Here is a 25672-nt window from a genome sequence, read left to right on the forward strand (position 1 = left end):
GACCCTTCAAGGTCTTGTTGCATCATGACTAGATTTTGTGGTGAAGACAAGCCCTAATTAGACTCTGTCTGGGAGAGTAACTCTAAAACTGACCAAGGGAGCAGGAGAGTTTTTCTTTCAGATCCACTGCTCCTGTCTCTGCCTCAGGTTCCCCCCCCCTTCTCCCCTACAGAGGTGCCCCACAGTTCGATGCTACAAAGTAGGCCTCACATTCCCTGCCTGTCCCTGGTGCAGTGGAAGTGGGGTGATTCTGCTGTGTTTTGAGCACTCTGTGGTAGGTAGAGGGCCATGCGATTTAGCTTTGTGAAAGCCAGGCAGCAGCATGAGCCAAAGCCCTGACACTGACTAGTGCAACCCTTTCTCCTTAACCTTCCAAGTCTGCTATGCATAATAAAAATGAATAATTAATCAAAGAAGGTGAATAAATTACTTTAGCTTAAGGCATCAATAATAAGATCTGTGTAAATCTCAGCTGTTGACAGCATAAATCCTTCTAGGTGGTGGTTTGGCATTTCCTGTGCCCATAGCTGATTTTTCTCATACAAATTAATAGTGACTCCCCTGTTTTTCAGTTTTGATATATACAGTGGGCCCAGTCTCATGAGATGTATGTATCTCCACAACTCCTGTTGGACATAGTGGGAGCCCCCATCCACAATGGGCTTGTAAGACTGAGTCCAATATGAGCAATTACCTAACAAGCCAGAAACAATGGGTCAATAATCACAGGGATGTTTAAATGTAGAGAGAGGCCACTGAAAGGGTGGGAATGCCCAGCCCTTAAGGCTAGTGAAAGGCACAAGAGCCATACATGGATAGCTCTCGTTTGCTCTGGATTCCAAGGGTTCTGTGAAGTAGACCCATGGCCATTCAGCAAAGGGAGGAGGATTCCCCTGCTTTGTGTCGTCCTCTGTCTTTGAACAGTGCATAACACAAGCAGATCCTGATCCTTATTGGGGCTTCTAATTGCTACTGCAATACAAATAATAATTTATAATAATCCCTGCCAAGCCCCACCAAGAACGATCTGGGAGCAACATTGTGAGGAGATCCTTGCAAAGTTTTTCTCCCTCTTAACCCTTTCCTGTGGGGTTTGGTCAGGAAGGGACAATCTAAGATCACATCAGGTAAAGGAACAGAACAATCTTTTATCCTAACCCTTCCCTCCTAAAGGTTGTGAACATTGTAGTATTTGTCTTCTCTATAATCTGCACTATCGACCTTGGTCTTAAATAAATAAATAAAAAGTGGATCTCCCCTAGAGACTGACTTTACCACTTCTAGGATGTGTTATAGGCCAGTTTATTTGTGTTACAGTTTTATTCAGTGTTTAAATGACCAATGAAATGTATCAAAATAATGTAAAACAGATGTTGGTATGAAGAGATTGACACTTAACAGTTTCTACAACAAAAATTTCTTGTTATTTTGTTTTTATATACGCCCCCTCTTACAGTTGCTCTTGGTTTGTAAAATAGCCTTCATCAAGGAACTGTAACAGTCAAGTGTAATGGCTGCTTATGTGCACTATAATGACTATTGTACTTTGACACCCTACAGCATTCCACCATATTGTACACACCCCTCTTTGTGACACATCAAAACTTGTCTGAGAGGAGGTGCTCAGTGGATGCAGGCATTTTTTAGACATCATAATGCACACACTGCTCATCCTGAGACATTGTAGAAGACTATTTTTAACAAAAATTAAAGTAGAGACATCTAAGAAGAAGCTTTACCAGCACCTGAAAGCTGATTCCTTTTGAAAAAGGTTAGGTTCTGAGGAATTAGCCATTGTTACTGAACTCTCTCTATTACACCATTCAAAGTGCTATTGAGTACATCATACACACTTAGAAACATTAGGTGAAATATTAGAGGTTTTGTTGTGAAGTTGAGCATCATCCATTAGCCTGGAGTTTTTAATGAAGGATAATGTTATTGCTTCACTAAATGTGCTTACTAGTTATCTCTTCCTTATAAAAGGCCAGTATAGATGTCCCCAGCAAAGTTCAGAACATGTTTTGCTCCATTGAAATGGATGGTTAGTAACATTTACTTGATACTGGTAGTTATGATATATTCAGACACATAGAAAGGAATGGGAGAGCTCACCTATGTGTAGTATCACCACCCTTTACGCCAGATTATGATCCTCTGGGCAAAGCCCAAGTATGGAAAAACCTATGGAGAGACATGGACTCCTTTACCTCAACCCAGTATCCAGCCACTCACTCCTTGCTCACTAGTACTAGAGCCATTGTGCACCTCCACTCAAGGATTTTAGGCTAGTGGATCCATGTAGTTTGTGGGGTTGCCACCCATACCCTAGAGAAAGTTCAGGTTTGAAGTAGTGCTTTGTGACACACGGGGCTCCTGAAATGTCCTGCTCTGCTTATCCAGGGCTCCCTCCTCACACCTCACTGTTAGAACCTGCAGGTCTGAAACCTGGGATTATAGGGATTCTGGGCCACGGACACCTTCTCATTACCTCAGGAGACTTAGGGCAGGCTCCTAAAGGAGGACCTTGGAGGCTGGGCTTGGCAGGAAGTACCGCCCAGCAGGACCTGAGTGATGGCCCCTGACAACCTCCTTTTTGGCCGATACCAGTACTTAAACCAGGAAGCCATAGAAGGGAGCTGTCGGAGCAACCACACAGACTGCCTGCCTGTCTCTGCTCCAGACCGTGCTTGTGATAGACTCTGGCTTTTGTCCCTGGTTTGTCCTCAACTTTGCTGTTCAATTGCTGTCTGTAACCTGGTGCCCAACCCCGATTTCCTGGTAACCTGATCCTATCTGCCTCCTGTTACCTGACTCTCGCTTCACTCTCTAGCCTGTCTTGGGGTATGTCTATGTGGCAGAGAAAAACTTGAGGCTGGTCCATGCCAGCTGACTCAGGTTTGTGGGGCTCAGGCTGTAGGTCTGTTTCATTACTGTGCAGACTTCTGGGGTCAGGCTGGAACCCAAGTTCTGGGACCTTCCCACCTCACAGGATCCTAGAGGTCAGGCTTCTCCAGCCCAAGCCCAGACATCTACATAGCAATGAAACAGCCCCACAGCCTGAGCCCCAAGAGCCTCAGATGGCTGGCACGGGGCAGGCCTGGGTGCCTAGCTGCTGTGTAGATGTACTCTTGGACTCTGACCCACCACTAACCTGATCGTGCCTGCTTCCTGATGTCTGAATCTCAGTTTGCCCTCTAGCTTGTCTGGGACTCTGACCTCCCGATAACCAAGTGCTGCTTTGACCACTGCCCTCATCCCAGTTGTGACACCAACCACCCTCATGTTCAGTGGAACTGTATTAGTCCTACATTTCGAACTTTGTTTTCCAAATGGTTAAGTGGGTTCTGCTGATTCACTGAAACAGGTGTCTCATCACTCACCTAGATATAGGGGATGTGGTTGTTTAGAAAGGAAGAATCTAGGGTGTGGGCTGAGCAATCCTGAGGTAGGAGCCCTCCTCGGGGATGGCATGAGCTGAACGTTCTTATCTTAGTAAGGCAACAGTGTTTGGGCTTTGAACACAGTGGTGAGCTGCAGCCGGTTTGCACCGGTTCGCACGAACCGGTTGCTAAATTTAGAAGCCATTTTAGAACTGGTTGTCCCGCGTGGGAGAACTTGTTCTAAAAGGGCATTTAAATTTAACAAGAGCTCCCTGCTGCGGCCCAGCTTACCTCAGCTCTGCCTCCACCTCCTCCCATGAATGCTCCGCCCTGCTTCTCCTCCCCCCCTGCTTCCCGCGAATCAGCTCTTCGTGCGGGAAGCTTGGGAGGGCTGAGAAGCAAGCAGGCTTCCCGCTGAGGCTCCGAAGAGGACGCTGAGGTAGGGGTAGAGGGAACGAGGAGGGCGGTGTGCCCCGGCCCGCGCGTCCCCCCCCCCAGCCGCCTGGCTCCGGCCCGAGTCCCCCCCCCCGCCCGGCTCCGTGTTCCCCCCCAGCCCTCCATCCCCCCCCCTTCGGCTGCCCGGCTCCGGCTCTGGCCGCGGCCCACCCCGCGGCCCCGGCCGCCTGGCTACGGCTTGCCTGGTTCTGGCCATGACCTCACCTACCCAGATGCTGGGCACCGGCAGCGCGGGTCGGGGCGTGGCGGCGGGCCGGGCTGCAGCTCCGGCAGCGCGGGTCCGGGCGTGGCAGCAGGTTTTTACACACCTGACTGTAAAGTCAGGTGTGTGTAAAAAAAACAAAAACAAAAAAAACCAAAGAGGGGGGGGCATGATCCCTCCTGGGGTGAGGAGGGAACCGGTTGTTATGATTTTGGCAGCTCATCACTGTTTGATCATACTGTGAAAGGCACCTGCTCACACAGCTCGATGTGTCAACTGAGAACTGCACATGTTGTTCTTCAAGCAGAACCTGCAAACTCTAGGAGTCAAAAGATTCTGAAAAAATCATTTACCTAAACGTAAACAGGAATTATATTTCAGTGTATGCGCGTCTGTGTGGGTGTGAGAAAGAGCGTATTTAAAGTGTTTTTACACTTTGGGCCAGATTTTGTCCTCAGTTACACTGATGTAAATCCAGAGTAATTCCATTGAAGTCAGTGGAGTTATTCTAGATATACATGAGTGTAGTTAAGCAAGATTTAGTCCAGTATTTGTTTAATTTTTAAAAAATGTTGTCACATTAAATGAATATGTACCAAAAACATTTTATAGGAGCAATGATATATATTGTACATCATCACACAGCCCAGATGTGGGGATTTTGCATAATTGCTGCCCCCGCCTCCCTCAGTATATGTTGTTTAGAGAATTTCAGTCGCAACGTTTCTTTATTCTAAAAAAATCCCCATCCTGCTATATTGTTTTAATACTAATATTAGCACTAAAATAATACATTCCATCTGTAGATAGATCTTAAAATGCTGTACAAAGAAGGCTGTGTTATTCTCGCCATCTTCAAGATGGAGAGGTTATATGTCCTATCCAAGGTCACTTATTGAGCCAATGGCATGTCTTCTGACTCCAGGTCTAGAGTTCTAAAGGCAGCATGGTCCAATGGGTAGAAGGGAAAAATTATTTAGATGTAGCAGGCTAATGAAAGTCATTTTGTGTGCCAGTCACATCCTTAAATTGGGTGCCTAAAAAAAGTTCAGCTCAGTTCACAAAATCATTGAAACTGAGCTAGCAGAGCTCTATTAGGTCATCTTGTCCATGTATATAGCTATAGTATGTATTAATTTTGAATATATATGTTTCAATATGAAGCTTCCATCATAGAAATTTTGCAGCTAAGAAGCTGCAGAGTTAATTCCTAGGCAGGTGGATTATTAAGGGTAATAAATAAACCCTGGCTGGTGAAGTCAGAACTACTTTAACATTAACAGATGCCAGGAGCAATGAATTAGTGTTTTAAGGGTTTTTCATAATGTCTGCAGCAGTAAAATGTAAAGAGGAATCTGTTTTCCCCACCTTGCACCATCTGTTATTTATAACAATCAGTAATAGCTAAGTTGTTCCTGTTAGTTACAGGAGCAAATTAGTTTTATTTTTAATTGTTTCTCCCCTCACGTGGTAGGTATTTTATATGAGAATAAGAACTGTAATCACTTGGAAGATAAATGGAAAGTTAGGACTTTTCCCTGTATCATGATACTTGGAATAAATCACCTTTCTTTATATAGGGAAACAAGTTATAAATCACTCAGTGGGTAACCTTTCATTAAAAGTGTGCTTCAGTTACTAGAAAACATGTCATTTAGGAAGAATGCCTGCTATTATGATTAATCCATATGGTTTTATAATCCCTGGTTAGCACTTCTTTGCCCAGTGTATTTATTGGACTATACTCTCCCAGTTGTTCCTGTGCTGAGCACCTCATTGATTTCCATGGGGAGTTTGGATTAAAAATTGACAGCACAAGCCAGTCCAGTGTGTGTAATTCCAACATGCTATATGCAGCAGTGATTGGTATGTTTAGATTTCATCTTTTCCATAAGTGGCTCTTCATTGCTATCCTTCAACTTCTGGGCTTTCTCCTTGTCTGCAGGGGTGAGAGACATAGAATTTAGGCACAGATCTAGTGGCTCAGGGAAAGGGGCTGAGTCAGAGTACAAAAGAGAACTAGATAAATTCATGGAGGTTAAGTCCATTAATGGCTATTAGCCAGGATGGGTAAGAAATGATGTCCTTAGCCGGTGTTTGTCAGAGGGTGGAGATGGATGGCAGGAGAGAGATCACTTGATAATTACCTGTTAGGTTCACTCCCTCTGGGACACCTGGCATTGGTCACTGTCAGTAGACAGGATACTGGGCTGGATGGACCTTTGGTCTGACCCAGTATGGCCATTCTTATGTTCAGTAGGTGGGATATTCTTTCAATCCATGTGAAGGGGCTGGTTGTCTGAGATCCTAACTGAGAAGCTTAATACTGGTCAGTTCTATTGTAGATGGTAGGGACAGAAAATAGGTTTTGCATTGTTTCTGTTATAGTTAGGGTATGTCTACCCAGCAAAAGTTGCGTGTATAGGCTAGTCTATCTGAGCAAGCTTAAATCCAGCTAGTGCGGGTAACAGCAGTCAAGTCAGCAGAGTGAGAGCTTCAGAGCAAGCTAACAAGCCAAGAACATACCTAGGGTCCATGCTGGGCTTGTACTACTAGCGCTGAAGCCTGAACTAGCTCAGGTGGGCTAGCCCATGCACAGCTTTTGCTGTGTTGACTTACCCTTAGTCACACAAAGGACCCTATTGTGGTTGACCCTTTCAGAGGTGCAGAAGGGGGAAGTGGCCTTTTCCCCCCTTTTGCATCCCCATGCAAGAGCTAGGCCCAATTGCTCTCTTCTGAGTTCAGGGACTGCTTCCTGTTGGCATCCTGAGGCATTCTAGTCACTCCGAAGAAGGTGGGGAGGAGATGGGGGTTATGGCTCCGCTCCTCTCTTCACGCTGGCCTGTGGAGTTGGCTGGCTAAAGAAGAGACAGTATAGTATGTTGCACCTTCTTCTGCTCCAGTGGTAGCTGTGAGTCCTCAGAAAATCAGGTGTTTCAGTTTGGGCAGCCAAAATTAGTTAAATGCATCTGAAAATGTTATAATTGTCCCTCTTCTTCCTCATTAGCACCTGGTATTGCTGGTTGCCGCCAGGTCCCAGTACACATGTACTGTAGCCACTGATCAGGGAAGATTCCTCTCTGTCATGCTCTCCCTTTTGCCTTTTAACTTCCTTCTTTCTTACCTGTAAGTGTCAGGTCAAATTACAAAGGCTTCCTATCACAGGCAGCGCCTCCCCATGGAAGGAGGAATTCTTGTCTGGGGGCACAGCACAGCTCCGCTGACTCTGAGTGTTCTCAGCACTGACTGTCCCATGTGCAGTTAGCATTCTTTCTACAGTTTCTGTGGAAATGTCAACACTGCTGCCCCAGCAGGGAAATGGCTTTTCACCTCCAGGCTTTCACAGAAGGCCATTGTGATTAGAAAATGAATCATTTTATAAAGATAATACTTTGCATTTCCATAGCAACTTTCTTCCCAAGATCTCAAAGCACTTTACCCAGATAAGTGAATGACATGAGAAGGTGTTATGTACTCCAGGAATATGACACACCTGATTCTCCTTTAAATCTATTAGCCTGAGACAGATTTAAATTGATTTTACTTCTCTAACTTCACAGAAGATAGCTAGTCTGCAAGTTCTACCCCCACCCCATCCGCATCTAGCAATGGTTATAATCTGTGATTAAAGACTTAAGCAGGATAAGGTGAAAACATAACAGGTTTATTAGACAACAAGATTTAAACAACAAGGACCCAAAACATATACAGAACATAATAGTTTGATTGTTGATGATGATGATGATGTTGACATGAATTCCAGAGCCCCCAAACCCTTACACAATAGGGGAAACTGAGGGACAATAAAAGGCAATCATAGTACCATCTCTCTTGCTGATCCAAGGAAGGAACTGTTGTGTGACAAGACAATGATGACCAGTTCCCTGAAGTGGAACTGGAACTCAGGAACAGAAGCCAGAACACAGGAATAGGTGATTGCTCAGGTAAGTGGCTGATGTCCTCTTAAATCATAGAATATCAGGGTTAGAAGGGACCTCAGGAGATCATCTAGTGCAACCCCCTGCTCAAAGCAGGACTAATCCCCAAATGGTCCCCTCAACAATTGAACTCACAATGCTGGATTTAGCAGGCCAAAGCTCAAATCACTGAGCTATATCTTCTTCCTCTATTGTCTGTTCTTGAAGGTGTTGTCCTGTGTGTGGTATGCGGACTCTTCTTTCTTAGATGTGTAACGGTTGCATGCAGGTAAGACTTGAAGCTGGAAGCTAGATGAAACCTGAAATCACTAACAAGTCCTGGTTTGGCTGGGCAATAGCTCTTGGCTGCTCGTGGGTAAGAGTGCGTGCCATTCTGATGGACAGCCCAGAGTAACGGTTACACTACCCTTAAATAATCTGCAGTTGCTGGGCAGACTAGGCTGTTACATGACTTAACCTTTTCCCGCTCTAATTTGAAAAATGCAAAAAGGGCGCCAAACTCTCCGTGAAGGAGGGTGTCCAAGATGGAGACCTAGTTGTTGTTTCAACAAATTCAAGATGGTGAATGGAGAAACCATAACAAACAGATTTTAACCTAACACTTTTACTTCAGTTTTACACCAGCAGAACTCCATTGACTTCACTGCAGTTACTCCTGACTGTTGTGAGAGGAAAATCAGGGCTACAGCATATGAAAATGGCATCCTCCATAATGGGCACTGACAAGGAACTGGGATCTTGAGTATGTCTTGGAGTTAATACTACAGAGTTTGGGCTTCCAGAGAGCTGGATGTTGATACATAACATTACAGCCTCATTCCCAACACATACACATGTAGGCAAATACAATTATGATGTTGAAACTTTTTAAAATATTTTCTCTATTTCCCTCACCCCCACCATACAATTGCTTCATGCTTTCTGATCACAAAATATGTGAATATCAAAATGACATAGGGCAGAGGTTCCCAATCTGAATCCTGTTTACTGCTAGTGGTTTGCAGAGCACTTGCTGGTAGTCCATAGCAAGAAAGAGCTGGTCACATGATGCTGGATCTCACCTGTGCTTTCAACTGCTAAAACACATGAATAGTTTCTAAGTAAACAATTGCTGTGATTGCAAAGGGGATGAGGATGATGTATGATCATGAATGGGAATGGTGTTGGTCTTCACAACGGTGAATGGGAGAGGTGGTGGTCCCTGGAGCACTCTCTTTAAGTGGTTCACCTTATGAGAATGTTTGTTTGGGAATGTGACAGGATGTATTAGGCCCAGAGGCCCCCTGCGGGAGCCCTTACAGTCCTACACATGCCATCCCAGAAAGGAGCAGTAGAGAAGTCCTCCAGGCTGCCTAACGCGGCTGTGGGGGAAGTAGCCAATCAGAGGGAGGCTGCAAGGAGCAGCCAATCCAGGCCCAGCAGGGCCATATAAAAGCAGTTGCAGGGCTCACTTGAGCAAGTCAGTTGTTGCCTGGAGCGGTAGGAGCAAAAATGGTGTTCTGGCTGGCTGGAGGAGGTATAGGAGCATGGACAGAGCAGTTGCAAGTAGGGACTCGGGAAGCAAGAAGGTGCTCCTGGCTGGCTGCTGAGACTGAATACAAAATTTAACTGGTAAGGGTGAAGCAGTCATGAAGGTGCTGGGGGAAAGTGGTCTAGGCAATGCAGTTTAGTTAAAGGGATTCTGTGGCTGGCAACTATTCGTAGGATCCTTGAGCTAGGACCTGGAGTGGTGGGCAGACCACAGTCCCCTCATTAGCTGCTGTAGAAGTGGCTGGAATACTGAACTGTGCTAAAATCCCATAAGGGGAACTGAACTAGTAAGTGGCCCAGCTGGAGAGCTAGGATCAGATAGGGCTGCCCAGAGGATTCAGGGGGCCTGGGGCAGGGCCGGGTCTTCGGTGGCAATTCAGCAGTGGGTCCCTCTTGGAGGGAAGGACCCGCTGCCGAATTGCCGCTGAAGAATGCAGCGGTAGAGCAGCCTAAACCTTTTTCTCTCTTCCCCCGCTTGTACTCACCAGGCGGCGCTCCGAGGCTTCGGCAGCACTTCAGTGGCGGGTCCTTCATTCGCTCCGAGTCTTCAGCTGCACTGAAGACCTGAAGTGAGTGAAGGGCCCACTGCTGAAGTGCCACCGAAAACCTGGAGCAGTTCACGGGGCCTGGGGCCTGGGGCAAATTGCCCCACTTGCCCCCCTGCCCCTGGACAGCCCTGGGATCAGAAAGGCCCAGAGTGGGCCAAGAGTCTCCAGAGAGGAAGCCCTGGGGGCATGGCCCCATACCAGGATGGAGGGACATTTGAAGGCTATGGGACTGATAAGGACTGAACCCAGGGAGGGCTACAGGAAGAGATGTACCAACCAAGGGTACCATGATTGGCCCTATTGGATTCTTTACCCCAAAGGGGTTTACTTGCGTTTCACACAGACTGTGTGTGACTTGGCAAGAAGGTTGAGTCACCGAACACCCACCTGAACTGAGAAAAAAGCAGGCTCACGCAGCAGTTGACCAGGGAGCACTCTCATGAGGTGAGTGCACCCCATTACAGGGAACCTCAGTGATAGAGTATCTCTGGTTCCAAGTAGCTAAAATGTATTGAAAATATTGACTTTTTTTACTGACCACTTTTTGTTTTGTTCTTTATTTTACAAATATGGGTCCTGCTCCTGCAGCAGGATCTGCTATGGAGGCCACTTCATACAAAGCTCTCTTAAAAATATACAAAACAAACTTATTTGTATTTTTGATCCATTACATTAAAATTTCAAAGATGTTGAAAAAAATTGTAAAGTAGATAATCTTTATAACACACACAACCAGAACAGAACATCCTTTTTTCACTTACTGTATTTCCTTATCAACAATCCTATTAAAATGATTTTCAGTTTGTCTGTACACTTACTAATTGTTCATATCAAAGATATTTCTTGGTTGTGGCATACTACAGTGTGCATTGCATCTAATTAAAATTCCAATTTGTATGATATGCTTTAGAAGACAATGGGGCATGGGGCACTGGGGTAGGAGGCAGGAGACCTGCGTTGTATTCCATGCTCTGCCACTGACCGCCTCTGTTATCGTGGGCAAGTCACTGCCCCCCTCCCCCTCTATGCCACTATTTCCCCTCCTACCCTTTGACTCTCCTTCTGTTTAGAAAGTAAAGTCTTCAGGACAGAGAATCTCTTACTATGGGTGAAACCCTTCAGATGTTGAAGTCAGTCGGAGTTTTGCCTTTGACTTCAGTAGGGCCAGGATTTCATCCTGTATGTGTTCAAATAATAATTAATTTGCCCCTTCTCCAACCAAGCAACAGGTTGTATTTTCTATTTCTGCCCTCTATGGTCTTCTGGGATTGTCAATAATATGCTAGATGTGGTATCTGTGAAATATGTGTGGGTTTAAGTTGTCTGCTATCTTCCTCTAATGTTGTTTACCAGAACCACCGAGAACAAGTATTTAAAAAAAAATGGAGCTTCTGCACTAACGAATTAAAAAAAAAATCACCTGCTGTTCAAACTCTTGTATTGCAAAAATCCTTTGTCTGGTTAACCTCTCTCTCTTTTATTTTTTTAAGTGGAGGCAGCAGACAACACATGAGGAAACAAGAGGCAGAAAGGAGACTTCTTTCTGAGCAATTTAGGAGGGATGGAGGCATATAAGGTTATAGAACAGTCTCTCTTTTATGGACTCAATAGTGCAAGGTACTCAGCAAGCCTTGGAGGTGCTGAATACCCAGCTCCCACTGGACCCTAAAATATGGAGTATTTGTAACGATTAAGGCACAGCAATCAATTGGGTATGCAGCCTTCTAGTTTGGTTACATATTCTGTAGATCCCATTCCACTTCTGTTTGGAATAACCACCCCTGCCCCCCAGTATGTTTTTGAACATTACTCATGGTCATTGCACTTGAGAGAGATAATTCATCTTCTTATTTTGCAGGTATGGGCCCTAAATTTGTTACTTAAGCTACAACAATACATTCTGTTTTCTTTCATTTGGTGTTTGCAGCTTTATGGTGCAATCACCACTCCTCATTTGTTGGCCGGAGTGGAATTCTTAGTCCAGTCTTGATACATAAAACATTAGTAGTAGTCATTCCAGTACACCACTGGATATAGGCAAATGCTGTACTGCTGGTGGAAATGTTTGCCTATATGTTTATGTCTTCCTCCATTATTAAAGTACATAGGGCCCAGATCTCTGTCATATCTTCTTTCTCTCATCCCATTGAACCAAATGGGACTACTGTCATAAGGTACTACGTGATGGGAGTAAGGATCTCTTGATCTAGTCCTAATGAGGACCGTGCATACTATGCCTTTATTGTATTTACTGTGTTGACATTTATTTTAGATCTCCTCTTGATTTTAATGTATTTCAAATTAATCATGTAAAACCAGATATATTTGGTCATTGTTGAAAGTGGCTGAGATTAACCCTTTTGCTTGAAATGTTATTAAAAATCAACATCAGGCTAGTACATGAGATCAACTGCTCCAGTAGTTGTCTCTGACTCTTCAGATTTTGAAAAAGGAAATTCAAATCCAGCAAGCCGTATTAGCAAAACATTCAGAAAGTGCACCAAAGAGCAAACCAGGATGATCCAGAATGAATCCTGAAATTGTTCATCATGAGTTTTAAAGATGAAACTTCCCTCTTTGTAATTTGCAATTTTCTCAGAGAGGTGGTGAATTTTCACTTCTGAAGAAAATAGTATCATGATGAGACAACTGCAAGAACCTGAAATAGAACAAGAAACATCACTGCTCCAAGAATTTCCCAACAACAAATCTTTATGAACGACATACAAATAACCAAAAAGTAAAATGTCATTTTCATTAACATTTCAATATATATTTTATGGTCACTTAACTGATTCCTTCCCGGGGGCTTCTTTTTCAGGACCTGATCCAATGGCCATCAAAGTCAATGGGATTCTTTCCATCGACTCCAGTGAATTTTGGATTAGGACCTAAATAGCCAACCATACCAAGTGTTATGTCTAGTATAAGACCTCAGTCCAGCAAAGCACATATGCAAGTGCTTAACCTGACTAATAAGCATATTAATAGTCCAATTGATGTTAATGGGACTGCCCAGGTGCTTAAAGGTAAGTATGTAGTTAAATACTTTGCTGATCACGGTCTTAATGAGCAACATCTCTTAGCACAATTACACCTTTTTCTCTCCAGCTAAACTAATAGTAAAAATTTACTCTAGTTTAGAGTCTAATGTGCCTCATTCTCTTTACTGCAAGTGGCAGTAGATTTCATGTCCCTAATGGGCTTCTTCAAATAGGATGTTTTCCAATTGCAACCCTTACAAAATGTGAAATGTTGGCAATGAATCTGCCCCTGGCAAAGAAAGGCCGTGGGCTGATTTTGATCTCGTGCTGATGTCAGTCAGGAGTAATCTCAGTGAAGTCAGTGGTGTTGAGATAAGAATCAGGCCTATGGTTCTTGCAGAGCCGCCCAGAGAGGGGGGCAATTTGCCCCGGGCCCTGCAGGGGCCCCCACGAGAGTTTTTCGGGGCCCCTGGAGCGGGGTTCTTCACTCACTCCGGGGGCCCTGGAAAACTCTCACGGGGCCTGGGCCCCCAGAGCTTCTTCCGCTCTGAGTCTTTGGCAGTGGGGGGAGTCCTTCCGCCCCAGGGCGGAAGGACCCCCTGTCGCCGAATTACCGCTGAAGCGGGACCCGCCGCTGAAGTGCCAGGTCTTTGGCGGTAATTTGGCGGCGGGGGGTCCCCGCCACGGGTCTTTGGGGCACTTCAGCAGTGGGTTCCGGAGCAGAAGAACCCCCCGCCGCTGAAGACCCCAGGCCCCCTGAATCCTCTGGGCGGCCCTGGGTTCTTGCTAATAAGACAGAGCCCTTTTCTCCCCAGTTACACCAGTGAACTTCAGTGAAGTTATGTGACTTACATCAATGGAATGAAGGGGAGAGACAAGCCCAAGGATTCCCAGGTGGTTTCCCCAACAAATAAAAAAAATAAACAATTTTTTTGGTGTCAGAATTTGCCGATTCATCAAAAATAAAACATTCCATTGAGATGGTTCGAGTTTGACAAATAGAACCTTGCCTGCTAGGCAAGTTTTGAAACTCTACCTAGAATCCAGCCAGTTTGCCTGCCTGGCCCTTTGGGACCTGTCTGGTAGGGTGCTGGAGAACCATGCTTCCAAGGTCTGTGGCTGCAGACTGACTAGTGGCCATGCTTCTTCCCCTGTTATGGAGCATTTTGAAGTTTGGGGGTTTGTTCAGAATCAGAATTGAACCAAAATTTAAAATAGCACAATCCTCCAAAATGGAATACCTTTCTCCACCTGGCTATAGTTTGCAGGTTCAGATTCAATGCAGCTACAGTTCTCAGTACAGCATCATGTTTTATTAAATAGATCACTCATCTTAAGTCATTAAATATGAATAAGTGACTAATTTAAATGCAGAACTATACTAAAGTACTTACATGAAATGAAGCTCCAAAGATATAACCCTACTGGACCATGCAGAGTTTCATAGGGATTGCCAAATGCATTGTACATGAAGAAACCTGTTCCCACCAGAGCAAAGACTATCAGTACTGTAGAGAAGAGAATGACACTTACATGGATACTTGCAGGGATAATTTTGAGCAAATCTGGAAAAACTAAAAACAAAATAGAACAAAAAATTACAACAAACATTAGACAAAATTATTTTAAAAATCTGGGCAGGGATTTTTGTGCTGCTCTGTGCTTATTGTTTTAAATTGTGCTCCTCAGAACTCAATGAAAGAGGAAAATGAAGTCATCACATTTAATTATAACGGATTTGCAAGGATGTTTAAAGAGAAGCACATTGTGGAATTCAGAAGTGCAAATTGGCCAAAAGAGAGAGACTAGCTTTGCAGGAAACCTTGTCTCACCTTCTTGATCACATCTAACTACATGTATTAATAATTGCTGCCCTTTCTGTGCCCGGAGAGTAACTCAAAACCTTACCTTTTGATGTCCAAACTTTTAAGAGCATTCTGTCTGAGCCAACCCTATTTGTGTTGAGCTTTTAAGGTAAATTCCACATATCTGAATTTTTAAATGCTAAAAATATGCCCTGAATCAGCATACTAAATGTTCACTCCCTACTCCCAAATGTTATTAGAACAAACTAAAATGCTTCAACATCTGTAAGTATTCCTTCTGTTACACAGTGCCTAAGGAAGAAATAAAATGCAGACTAGAGTACAACATTGCAACACCCTGAGCCAAATTCTCTGGGCCAATTTCAGTACTGATGTAAACAGTGGTGCACATTATATGTTGGGCATAAGTTGGTCAAGAAACAGATCCTGCTGTATGTAAGTTGCAAAGTAATGTAACTGGCACCCATTTGGCATTAAGTTTTTAATGTCCGTTAAGTTAGCCTGTCATAAAATTGGAAGAATGCAGTGGTAAATCAGATCCAGTTTGCACAGGTCTAAATAATGACACAAGATGCAAGAGAGTGGAAAACCAGGTCCAATGGTGGTGATAAAGAGTGTAACTTGCACATCAAGCTGGAGGGGAGAAGGTGCCAAGAATACTACTGTAGATTGTCTGTCTCACTTGCCCATACCTTATCATGAGTGTAAATAGAGAAAGATAATGACGAGATTGTCATTGCGCAAATATCTGCTACAACCTTAGGAGTGATCGCAGTCTGAGAATGGGCAACAGTCATGAAAGAAAACAATGTATTTCAGGACTTACTTGTATTGAGGCTTACATTCTCAATAGATGGCCTTACAAGACAATGACACCAGAACACTTGCAACCATATAGACACATCTCACATGAGCTGTCCCATGTGTAAATGAATGGATTTTGAGAATTGACTGTCTTGTGCCTACACTTCTGAGTATGATTGATTCACATGGCACATGAAGGACATCTGGGGATGAGTCTAACCAAAAGACAACTGTGACGAGCCTTCTGGTGGCTAGGGATGAACAAGCAAGTTGAGGAAATAATCAAGAATTGAATGGGTTATGCTAGTAGAGATAAGTCACAGAAAACCTTCAGCATCCTTCTCACAGTAGTTGACTATCCAAGCTGTCCATGGGAGAAAATGGCTCTCAACATAATAGGACCATTTGAAGATCAGCATGTTATGCAAAGGTTTGCCATAGTAATGGTAGATTCATTCAAAGTGTCTGGAAGATACATTCACTGGAATGGTTACCACTTAAAGAGTGATTAAGTTCATGTCAGCCTTCTCCCAAGAAGGATTTTCCCAAAGAACTGGTAGCTGACAATGGAATGCAATTGACCTCTGAAATGCAGCACTCCCTCACTAGCAATAGTATCAAGCACAAAACTGCTTGTTTATACCATCCTAGAGCTAATGGTTTAGTTGAGAGAATGAACAGACTGGTGAAAGAATGTTTGCAACTTATCAGTTCGAAAGCTTTACTTGAAACACTGTTTGCTTACAGGACCACTCCGCACTCAACAACAGGAGTATCAACCTTTGAACTGTTCAGAGGACACCAGGCCAATACACAACTTACTATCTGTCAAGGGCTCACATGTTCGTCCTTTTCAATTAAACCTTCCAATGAAACTATTTGTGAATGTGTTAAGAATAAACAGCAGAAAGACGGACAGTATGTAGATCATAAAAAAGGTGCTAAACCTCACAAGTTTCAAATTGTAGATTATGTGAAGCTACCACACAAAGTTAAAAAGGACATTCAAGATATTCATGTCCTTTGCAGATAGCAGAAATCCAAGGAGGTTCTGCTGTGTTAATAGATAGAAAGAAATGGAACATTTCAAGATTGTCATTTCAAGCAGCTGAAGAATAGAGTGCTAATTTTCCACCTTGGACCAGAGAACATCAATGACACTAATAATGGACAAGCTATAGTAGTAAGAATTGCTCCACTGCTTAGTCTTGTTCTTGCCTTTCCAGGTATTAGGAGAAGTGTGAGACAAAGATTGGAAGACTTTGCTAGCAGACTCAAGTCATGGTTTGGAAATGACTGTTTAAAGTTTTACAATGGTTATTATTAAGGGGAATGCTGAGTTGTATCTACCTAGATGCCAATAGCTACCCCAGTTTGTTTTTGTAAATTATTCTTAATTTGTTCCATAGCCTTGAAACCAGGAATTACAATTCCCAGGATGCACTGGGGAGGAAGAGAAGAAAGAGGGAAAAAAGGAAGACTGAGCTCTATGAAAGTGTGAGGGTAATAACGTTGCCTTTGCTGTTATCAGGGTTCCTGAATCTTCCTCAAAGAGGTTCAGTGCAAAATTGGTATTTCCTTGCTTTGCATTGGAGGAATATCACAGTTAACCTACTTTAATCCCTTTTTAAATGAAGTTTTTTGTTTATGGACTATAACAATGTACTGGAACAAATGCACTAGGTTTACATTAGAGAATCTCCCTTCATGAATTCTCCAAATGGCCTCCTGAAGTGAGGAACTGACAAAAGTCAAGGGTATTTTATAAGATCAGAACACTTCCCCTGAGTTTCTTTAAGTAAAACATTTAATGGAACATTTTGTGTCTGAAAACATAGTTCTGCATGTAAAAGAGGGAGGGACTTAAAGAAGTAAAAGGAAACAGTGAAGCCATAATTTAAAAATGGGATGCCAGAATAAAGGAGGAAGGAACTGGTGGCAAAATAAGATGTATAGATATTGTGGGCCTTTTTCCGCTCTGACTCATGCTGGTTTTACACTTCTAACCAGGGGTAAAAGTAACTTAAAGGACTTACTGGTACGCCAGAGTCCTGAGCATGGAGGCGGGGCCTCATCCAGAAGAGGCATGGCCTTTAAATCCCAGGCCCTTTAAATTGCCGCTGGAGCCCAGGGGGCTTCTGGCTGCCACTGCTACCCTGGGGCTCCGGCAGTGGGGCTCCAGCAGTGATTTAAAGGCCTAGGGGCTCCGCTGTGGTAGTGGGAACCCTGGGCCCTTTAAATCACCGCTGGAGCCCCTGGCCACAGCCGCTATCCCGGGGCTGTGGCAGTGTGGCTCTGGCAGCAATTTAAAGGGCCCAGGGCTCTGGCTGTTCCGGGGAGCCCATGGCCCTTTAAATCACTGCTGGAGCCCTGGGGCCTTTAAATCACTGCCCAAGCCCTGGGGCTCCCGGCTGCTGCTGCGACCCCAGGGCTCTGGCAGTGGGGCTCTGGCTGTGATTTAAAGGGCCTGGGGCTCTGCTGCAGTAGCGGTGGTGGGAGCCCCAGGCCCTTTAAATCGGCGGCCTGGGGAAGCTGCCCCCTGCCGATATTGTCAGTGGTGTACTGGCTCTTGCTGGTACACCATCCCGGACCGTACTGGCTTACTTTCACCTCTGCCGCTAACTCAATCAGTTTGGTCAGATTGCATCCTCTTATTGGTAAATTTTGGCCCATGGAGTTTGAAGGTAGGTTGTTGCTTTGCTACTTGTTACAAGGCACAGTACTCTGTATGCAATAACTCATTAAGCAGCAGTAACTTGGAAGTCTCTATTTCTTTTTAAAATATGGCCTCTATATTTTGGCTACAATTTGTTGCATGTGCAATTGTGCTCTTTGTCCTGACTACCTAAAGACATCTACAAAGCAAGCAGTTACCCATCTAAATGCTTATAAATAAGGGCACAATTATGCCTGCAGCTTTGCACCCATACTTAATTATTACTGAAGGATAAAAACTGTGCCTGCAAAACTGGAAATGATGTTGAGGCTTAGATAAAAACAAGGCATATTTTATCAGACACAGACACATAAAATAAAATGTTAAGAATTATATATAGTTTTAGCATCTTTTGTATTAAGTTTTAGCTATTAGTTCAAATTATGACAATACCTACCCAGTTCAGGGTGGATAGTGAATCAGATTTTCTGTAAGTAATTTTTAATCACTTATGTGTTTGGTGACAACGAATATTTTAGAACTAATCATAAAACAAACTTAACTGCATCCGATCCACAGGGGCATGATTAAACTGGGGGTAATAACTCCTCAAATTGTCTTGCTGTGGTTATAACATGCTGAGAAAGAGCTAAGTAGGAGCCTCACATAAATTAATCTACCTTGTAAAATGTTTACCAGCAAACAGTTTTGCAGCCAGCAATGCAGTAAGCATAAAAAAGCAGGTAATGCAACATTTATATCCATGATTATATTAAAAGCAAATTAATTATATTTAAGCAAACATTTGTAAAATTTGCTTGCAGCGTTGTTAAATTTAACCTTTAATATTGTTTAAAATTGTAATGGTACACTACGGCAAGTCAAGGCACTCAGATTCCCTGTTCCTTGCCTGTTACCCCCTCTCAGCCCATTGTGAGAAGGATGGTTTAAAGCACTGTTAAAAAGATCAGATAAAAACTCTACTTGTCTTGACCGGTGTTGATGGACATAGGCATTATGTAGTTATGGTTTTCTATCAGCTTGCCTTGATAGTCCCTGAGGGGTACAATCTCATCAATGTTTCTCTAATCCCGTGATGAAATGTGTCCAACTGCAGAATCAAATCTCATAAAGTCAGAATTATTAACACAGGAATTCCTCAAATACCAGTTTATATATTTCCAGCACTTATCAAGAACTTTGCATTTAAAACTAGCCATGTACATAAAGGTCAGTTCAAACACTTATAACCATTAGTAGAATAGTTACAGAACTGCTGTTCATCAGCAACAAACAACCTCTCTGATAATGCTGCCAACACCACCAGGCAGGAGCAAAGCCTGTTTTACCTTCAAGACATCAGACTACAGTTACAAGTAATTCCTTACTATTTAGGGTCTGATTTTCAAAATGTGTGTGCATGCCCAAAACTCTGTACAGACGCTCCCCGACTTACGCAAGTGTTCCATTCCGGAACGCCTTGGGTAAGTCAAATTTTGCATAAGTCGGGAACATATACCTGACAATTATGCAAAAAATAAAAAAGTTTACGGAACGTATGGAGCTTTCTCTGTAAATCTGGATTTGCATAAGTCGGGTTTGTGTAACCCAGGGAGCATCTGTATAGGATTGCATGCCTAATTTGCAAGAACATTTACCGCAATTGCATGTATAAATCAGGTGTTTGCAAATGCTATTTCTGCTGCAAGCCACTAATTAGACATTTGCACATCTGAATACCCAGGTTTCATGCACAGTCCCAGTCACAGCACATGCATAGTTCTGAAAATGAAACCCTTAATTTATTCTTTATATTACACATTTACTTTCTTACTAGCCAAAATAGTACTCACTAATCACAGTAGTATCCATGTAAATGGTATACATTTTAGCACTATGCCAATTAAGTTAGCCATAAACTAGGAAAAACATAGTCTTTAGTCCATGTGGACTTTCTAAAAGTGTATATCACACATTCTATCACAAATAAGGTTCTCCAGAATTAAGTCTTTCAGCACTAGTGAATGTTTTGGGATAAAGTACAATACTGCAAACTTAATAAGATCAATGTTTATTTTAAGTAAACATACAGCTGCATTATATTCGCTGTTTCCCTTTACAGCTACATCTAGAATTTTAAAATTGTATAGGTGACATATCAGGAAAAATTAAATTCAGCAGTGATGTTGTATTGAAAGAAAAACATTTCTTCATTATAATGAATGAATTTGTGTGCTAGGTATGAATGCCAATGACCTTTAGAAAATGAACTGCCGACCCAGAAACTGATGAGAATCAGCCAGAGTAAATGAAGCAGAAGACTTTTCCCAGCCTAACGGGGTTTGCTGGAAGACCAAATTCATTTTACAATTAAAAGAGATATAGTGGTCAGTAGGGAACATTTAATGGGAACAAACATAGAACTAAATCATTTAACCTATTTTCCAGACTGTTTCTTCTCAGAGGTGTTACAGTGTACTTCAGTTCATTAAACTGTGGACACATATATCATACTACTTCCCGGGACATTTATAATGACTTCCAGAGAGAATTTGTGTAGACTCTGTGTGTATTCCCACAGATATGGAGAATGTCTACTAATGTATCTCAGTAATTGGGCTCTGTGCAGGTGAAATCCTTCCTCAGATGCAGATATTAAGATACCTTATCATATTTAAACACAAAAGTCACATGCATTTGCTCTTTCAGCTAATTAAAAAATAATCTGAGTTATTTGTAAAGGGAACATTAACTCCTCCGTCATCCGCTCTCTGTGAAAGTTCACACAGAGAAAAATGCTTTAGTGACTGATTTTCCAAAGGGATGTCTTTATAAGATTTATGCTGTAACCTGATTGCAGCAGGTCATCCTAGCAGGATTCTACAGATGTACACTAGGGCCAGTAATCACTTCCTGGTATTCTCTTCTGAGGACGCTACAATGAAATATTCCTGGGCATGTAAATAGGATTTACAATGGGTTTGTAATACAAGGGGAAAATCTATTCAAATAACAATGCAATGCGACATATTTAATTTAGATAAAAGGAAGGCAGCATATACTAGTGGTTCACTTAGGGAAATGAGAGCTAGGAGTCCTGACTCTCTACTGATTTGTTTTATGTTTTATGTTATTGAATAAGTCACTTAGACCCCAGTTCTGGAAAGCAGTGAAGTATATGCTTAAACTTTAAGTACATGGTTAAGGGCCCTTCCTCAGGAAAATGGGTGCATCCCTGAATCAGAATCCTGAATCTTTGTATCTCATTTTCTCCATTTGTAAAATGGGGATGATAATATTTGCCAGAGTTACTTGTATTATTCTCAGCGCAGCCTCTTTTTTGCTTATGAAATATGTGCAAACATTGCAATTTCCTCATATTTATTCATTACTCAAATGTATTTGATGAATTTTTAAAGAATATTTTTCCCATGTGGAATGATCACATAGTTCACTGTGGATGGATCATCCAGCGCTCAATTTTTAACATTCCACACTGTGTTTAGCTATGATTAGTTACATACCTCACCTAGTATTGTTTCTGTTCATCGATTGGATGTGCATGCATGCACTTCTGGGTGCAGTTACTTGTAGGTGTGAAGAATAACATTCTGGTGAATGCAACTTTGAAATTAATGTTTACTGCCATAAATATTCACCAAAGTTCGTTTGAATGAATGGTCCCAGAAAGCTCATCCAAAGGGTATATCTCCAGTGCAAAATAAAAAGGTGAGTTCTTAACTCACATTAGCTAACCCAAGAGAGCTAACTCAGGTTAAAATAGCAGTAAAAGCACAGCAACTCGATTTTTAACTTGGCCAACAGCATCTTGAGTTAAAGCCTGTAGGGGAGTCAGGGGTTGAACACAAGTTGCTAATTTAAGCTAAAAAACAAGTTTCTGCGTCTTTGCTGCTATTTTAATGCATGTTAGCTAACCCAGATTTTCTAATGTGAATTAAGAAAACGCCTTTGTCTTCCTTGCAAAATAAAAAAAATAAAAAAACCCCTCAGAGTGCAAGTACAACAAGGGAGAAAATTCATTTAAAATGGGAGTACCTATTTATGGAAAATTTGATGCAGTATTTTTCTAGCTCTAAACTCCACTTTAATAAAGCACTTTCAGATCTTTTGATGTATTATTATAAATCATTACAAACCTATTAAGAGCAGATTCATAATTTCTCTTTGTATAGAAGCAGAAGTGATAGATTAGAAGTGACCAGTTCAGAACAGACTAGTAAATCATTTTGGTAATGACTAGTTCCATAAACCCAGCCAGCCTAGGCTAGGAAAATGTATTATAACCATTTTGCTTTACAATATGAGGACAATGCAAGTGTTCTAATAACTCAGGGCCCAGTTCTGCAACCCTTACTCATGCTTAGTAGTCCCTATTTGAGTGAAAGCCAGTAGAACTACTTGTCTAAGTAAATTCTCCTCAGTGTAAGCATTGCAGAATCAGGCTCTCTGCTGGAACTTTTGCCAAAACTCATTAGTGCTTCACATAATCCCAAACTGCTGGGGAGACAACCCCCCCCCCCCCACCCCAACCATGTGATTCCCAGCTTTATCCTTAACCAGTCTTAACAACTCCATTACCTTAATGAACATGAACTAAATACAGTCAGTGCTCTGTTGTGCTATCTGCATTATCATTTGCAGTTCATAATAATATCTACAGATGAAACCTAATTCTTTGGGATTTAGTAGAATGCTCTGAAAATTCATCCCAAACTGTAACCTGCAGGGTAGAACATCAGCATATTGTGACAGCCAGGAAAGTAATAAAGAGAACTGTCTTAAATAGACCCATTAAGGAATTTAGACATATCAAAGTTTAACAGTAAACTAAATGAATTTGGTTTACTACCTCTGCAAAAATAGTATATAGTAAATCTTTTCTGATGCATAATCTGGTAACCTTACTTCATCACAGATGATTCATGCAAGTAATTTACTAGTACTGTTTCAGAAGACTGCTTCCAAATTGTCTTTTGTAATAATAATTTCATGTGGCATATTGTGAGATACATACATAAAACAAAGCTCCATTTGTTATTATCCATTTAAGATGTTGCTATATATAAACTGTATGTTCACTTGATCAATTTATTCATTTTATCCTTGAAGATGAACAGGTTATGAATATTGCATGTAAATCAAAACAATTTCTAACAATCTCCTTCCATTAAACTCTGTATCTGTCAGATACCCAATTCAATTTGCAGGTCAATTAATTGAACAGCTACTAGCATAAACCCAGTATGTTTTCCCAATTAATGCAGCAGATTGTTAGTTTTTGCTGCTATGTTCTTCAAAAGCAGTAAATGAGGCTTTACACTGGCTTTCTAATAGGGCTGCTGTTACCTTACTGCTGTTGATTTCACAATAGAACATAAAAAAGACAACAAAATCATTCTCTCAAAGCAACAAAAAAGTAGGGGGACATAGCTATTTGTTGTAATAAACCATAGTACAGGTGCATTGAAATTGTCACTAATATCGTAACTAATATTAGTAATAAGGTAGTTTAAATGTTAAGTTGGACACACTTCAGAAATAATACCATTTTATCATAGAATATTTCACACTCGTTAAAACTCTTAAGTAAATAAGAACACACTGAAGCATTTGTCTGCTCATTATCATGGTAGTATGCACTAAGGTATTAAATAATTCAAATGTCATTGTTACTTACATGAAAATCGAAAAGGTCTCCCTCCTAGCCCACATTGTCTAACACGCTCCCCATAGAAAAGCCCATACTGAATTTCACCAATAAACTTCTCCAGTTCTGGTCCTGTAGCATTGACAAGCAGAGCTCCAGTTTTGCACAGTATTGTTCCTTTGATCCATAACTGAGTTCCGACAGCTGCTGCAATGCCTAGAGCACAAGCAAAGCTTAACACCCCAGCTATGCAAAATATGACTTTCTTCTGTTGGGCTGGCATGGCTGCTTGCAAAGTCCTTTCTAGGGAAGGAACAAAACTTAATAAGAGAGCAAAACTATCTTCATCACATCAGCAAAGCAGACATACTATCCAACCCGAAAACTGGAGTTTCAACTGAGTGATAGCCCATCCCCTCATAGTACTAGTATGCTGCTATAATGCTAAGTAATCTCCCGGCAAAGAAGCTTTTAATTCTTTTTTCTCTTTCCCCCTATATAATCCTAATTTATATACAAACACTTAAAAAAAAGCTGTAAAATAAAACTGTTTGCAAAGTGTTTTTCAGCATATCCTCTGTGTTACTTGATAACAAAGGTTTAAGATAACAGATGGAATCCTCTGTGTAATTTGATGAATGTTTCTCCTCTTCTTCCTCCTTTGTCTGACTGGGTGAGCTGAAAATTACAGAAATAGGTTTGGTTGCCAGGTGACGTTATCAGCCGTCCAAAAGTTAACTTCTGTAGGTGGTTTTAATTTTCCGGTGATAACTCTGAAAACTAGCAACATATAGCATTTCTGATTGTTTCACTATTCCGTGTGCAGTACAGAGAACCAGAGACTGAGACAGAAATCCTAGGTGGAATGTCCTTTTCCCCATCAAGATCTCCTTTACAACAGGGCTAGTGTGTTTTGCTAAATAGTACTTTGTTTAAAATACGTGGCTGGATGCCAGCCTGTTGGTGGATTTTGGACCAATATATATTTGAATTTGGGTTTTAGATATAAGGAAATAATTTCCATTTGTTTTACTCTTATACAGTAATGTTATTCATAGCAGTTATGTAGTTAGGACCTAATTCTGCAAACACTTATGCATATGCCTAGTTTTTTGTGCATGTGAGTTGAAGTCAGTGGGACTACTCATATGCATACATTTATTATGTGCATGTTCTTATGTGTTTACCAGATCAGGGCCTCAGATAGGACCAGATGCATAGGTGAGTAACCTGGGATGGTTGACTACTTGCCATCTCAACACTCTTTGTAAAACACTAGGCCTTGTCTATACTAAAAAGTTGCACCAGTTTAACCAAACCAGTTTAGAAATGGATTTAATTAACTCAGTGCAAACCCTTTGGATGGACACTCTTAAATTTGTTTAAGAGCACCTTATATCAATTAAGCTTAAACTGATTCCTTACTAACTTAAGCTAAATCCATTACATTAATTCTTGCACAGGTTTAAGTAACTGGATTTAAAACAAGACTTTTTAGTTAAACTGGTACAAGTTTGTGCATCAAAAAGACCTAAAATAGGATAGTCTTCTGTATGGTTTAAATTTAAATAAACCTTTGCTCATGGTTGTGATAGTAGATGTAACCAAGAGATGGCGCACTGCTTTATCATTAGAATCAGACTTCTACTATACTCTGCACTAAATGCATACGTGTTT

General features: G+C 41.9%; 1 protein-coding gene across 3 annotated transcripts; it reads right to left on the bottom strand.

The window, feature by feature from the left end:
- Positions 1–10684: 10684 nt before the first annotated feature.
- Positions 10685–24278, bottom strand: CLRN1 (clarin 1). Of its 3 annotated transcripts, XM_045031156.1 has the most exons (4): positions 24026–24278; positions 14575–14615; positions 12850–12948; positions 12557–12716 (listed from the first exon to the last, which is right to left on the bottom strand). In XM_045031156.1, the coding sequence occupies exons 1-4, from the start codon at positions 24276–24278 to the stop codon at positions 12693–12695; spliced, it is 417 nt and encodes a 138-aa protein (XP_044887091.1). In that variant the 3' UTR covers positions 12557–12692. The 3 variants fall into 3 exon arrangements, with proteins under 3 accessions (XP_044887090.1, XP_044887089.1, XP_044887091.1); XM_045031155.1 differs by lacking the exon at positions 12850–12948 and having other exon boundaries at positions 10685–12716; positions 14436–14615; XM_045031154.1 differs by lacking the exon at positions 12850–12948 and having other exon boundaries at positions 10685–12767; positions 14436–14615.
- Positions 24279–25672: the final 1394 nt, after the last annotated feature.

Source organism: Mauremys mutica, chromosome 9, assembly GCF_020497125.1.
Source record: "Mauremys mutica isolate MM-2020 ecotype Southern chromosome 9, ASM2049712v1, whole genome shotgun sequence".
In the NCBI taxonomy this organism is placed as follows: Eukaryota; Metazoa; Chordata; order Testudines; family Geoemydidae; genus Mauremys; species Mauremys mutica.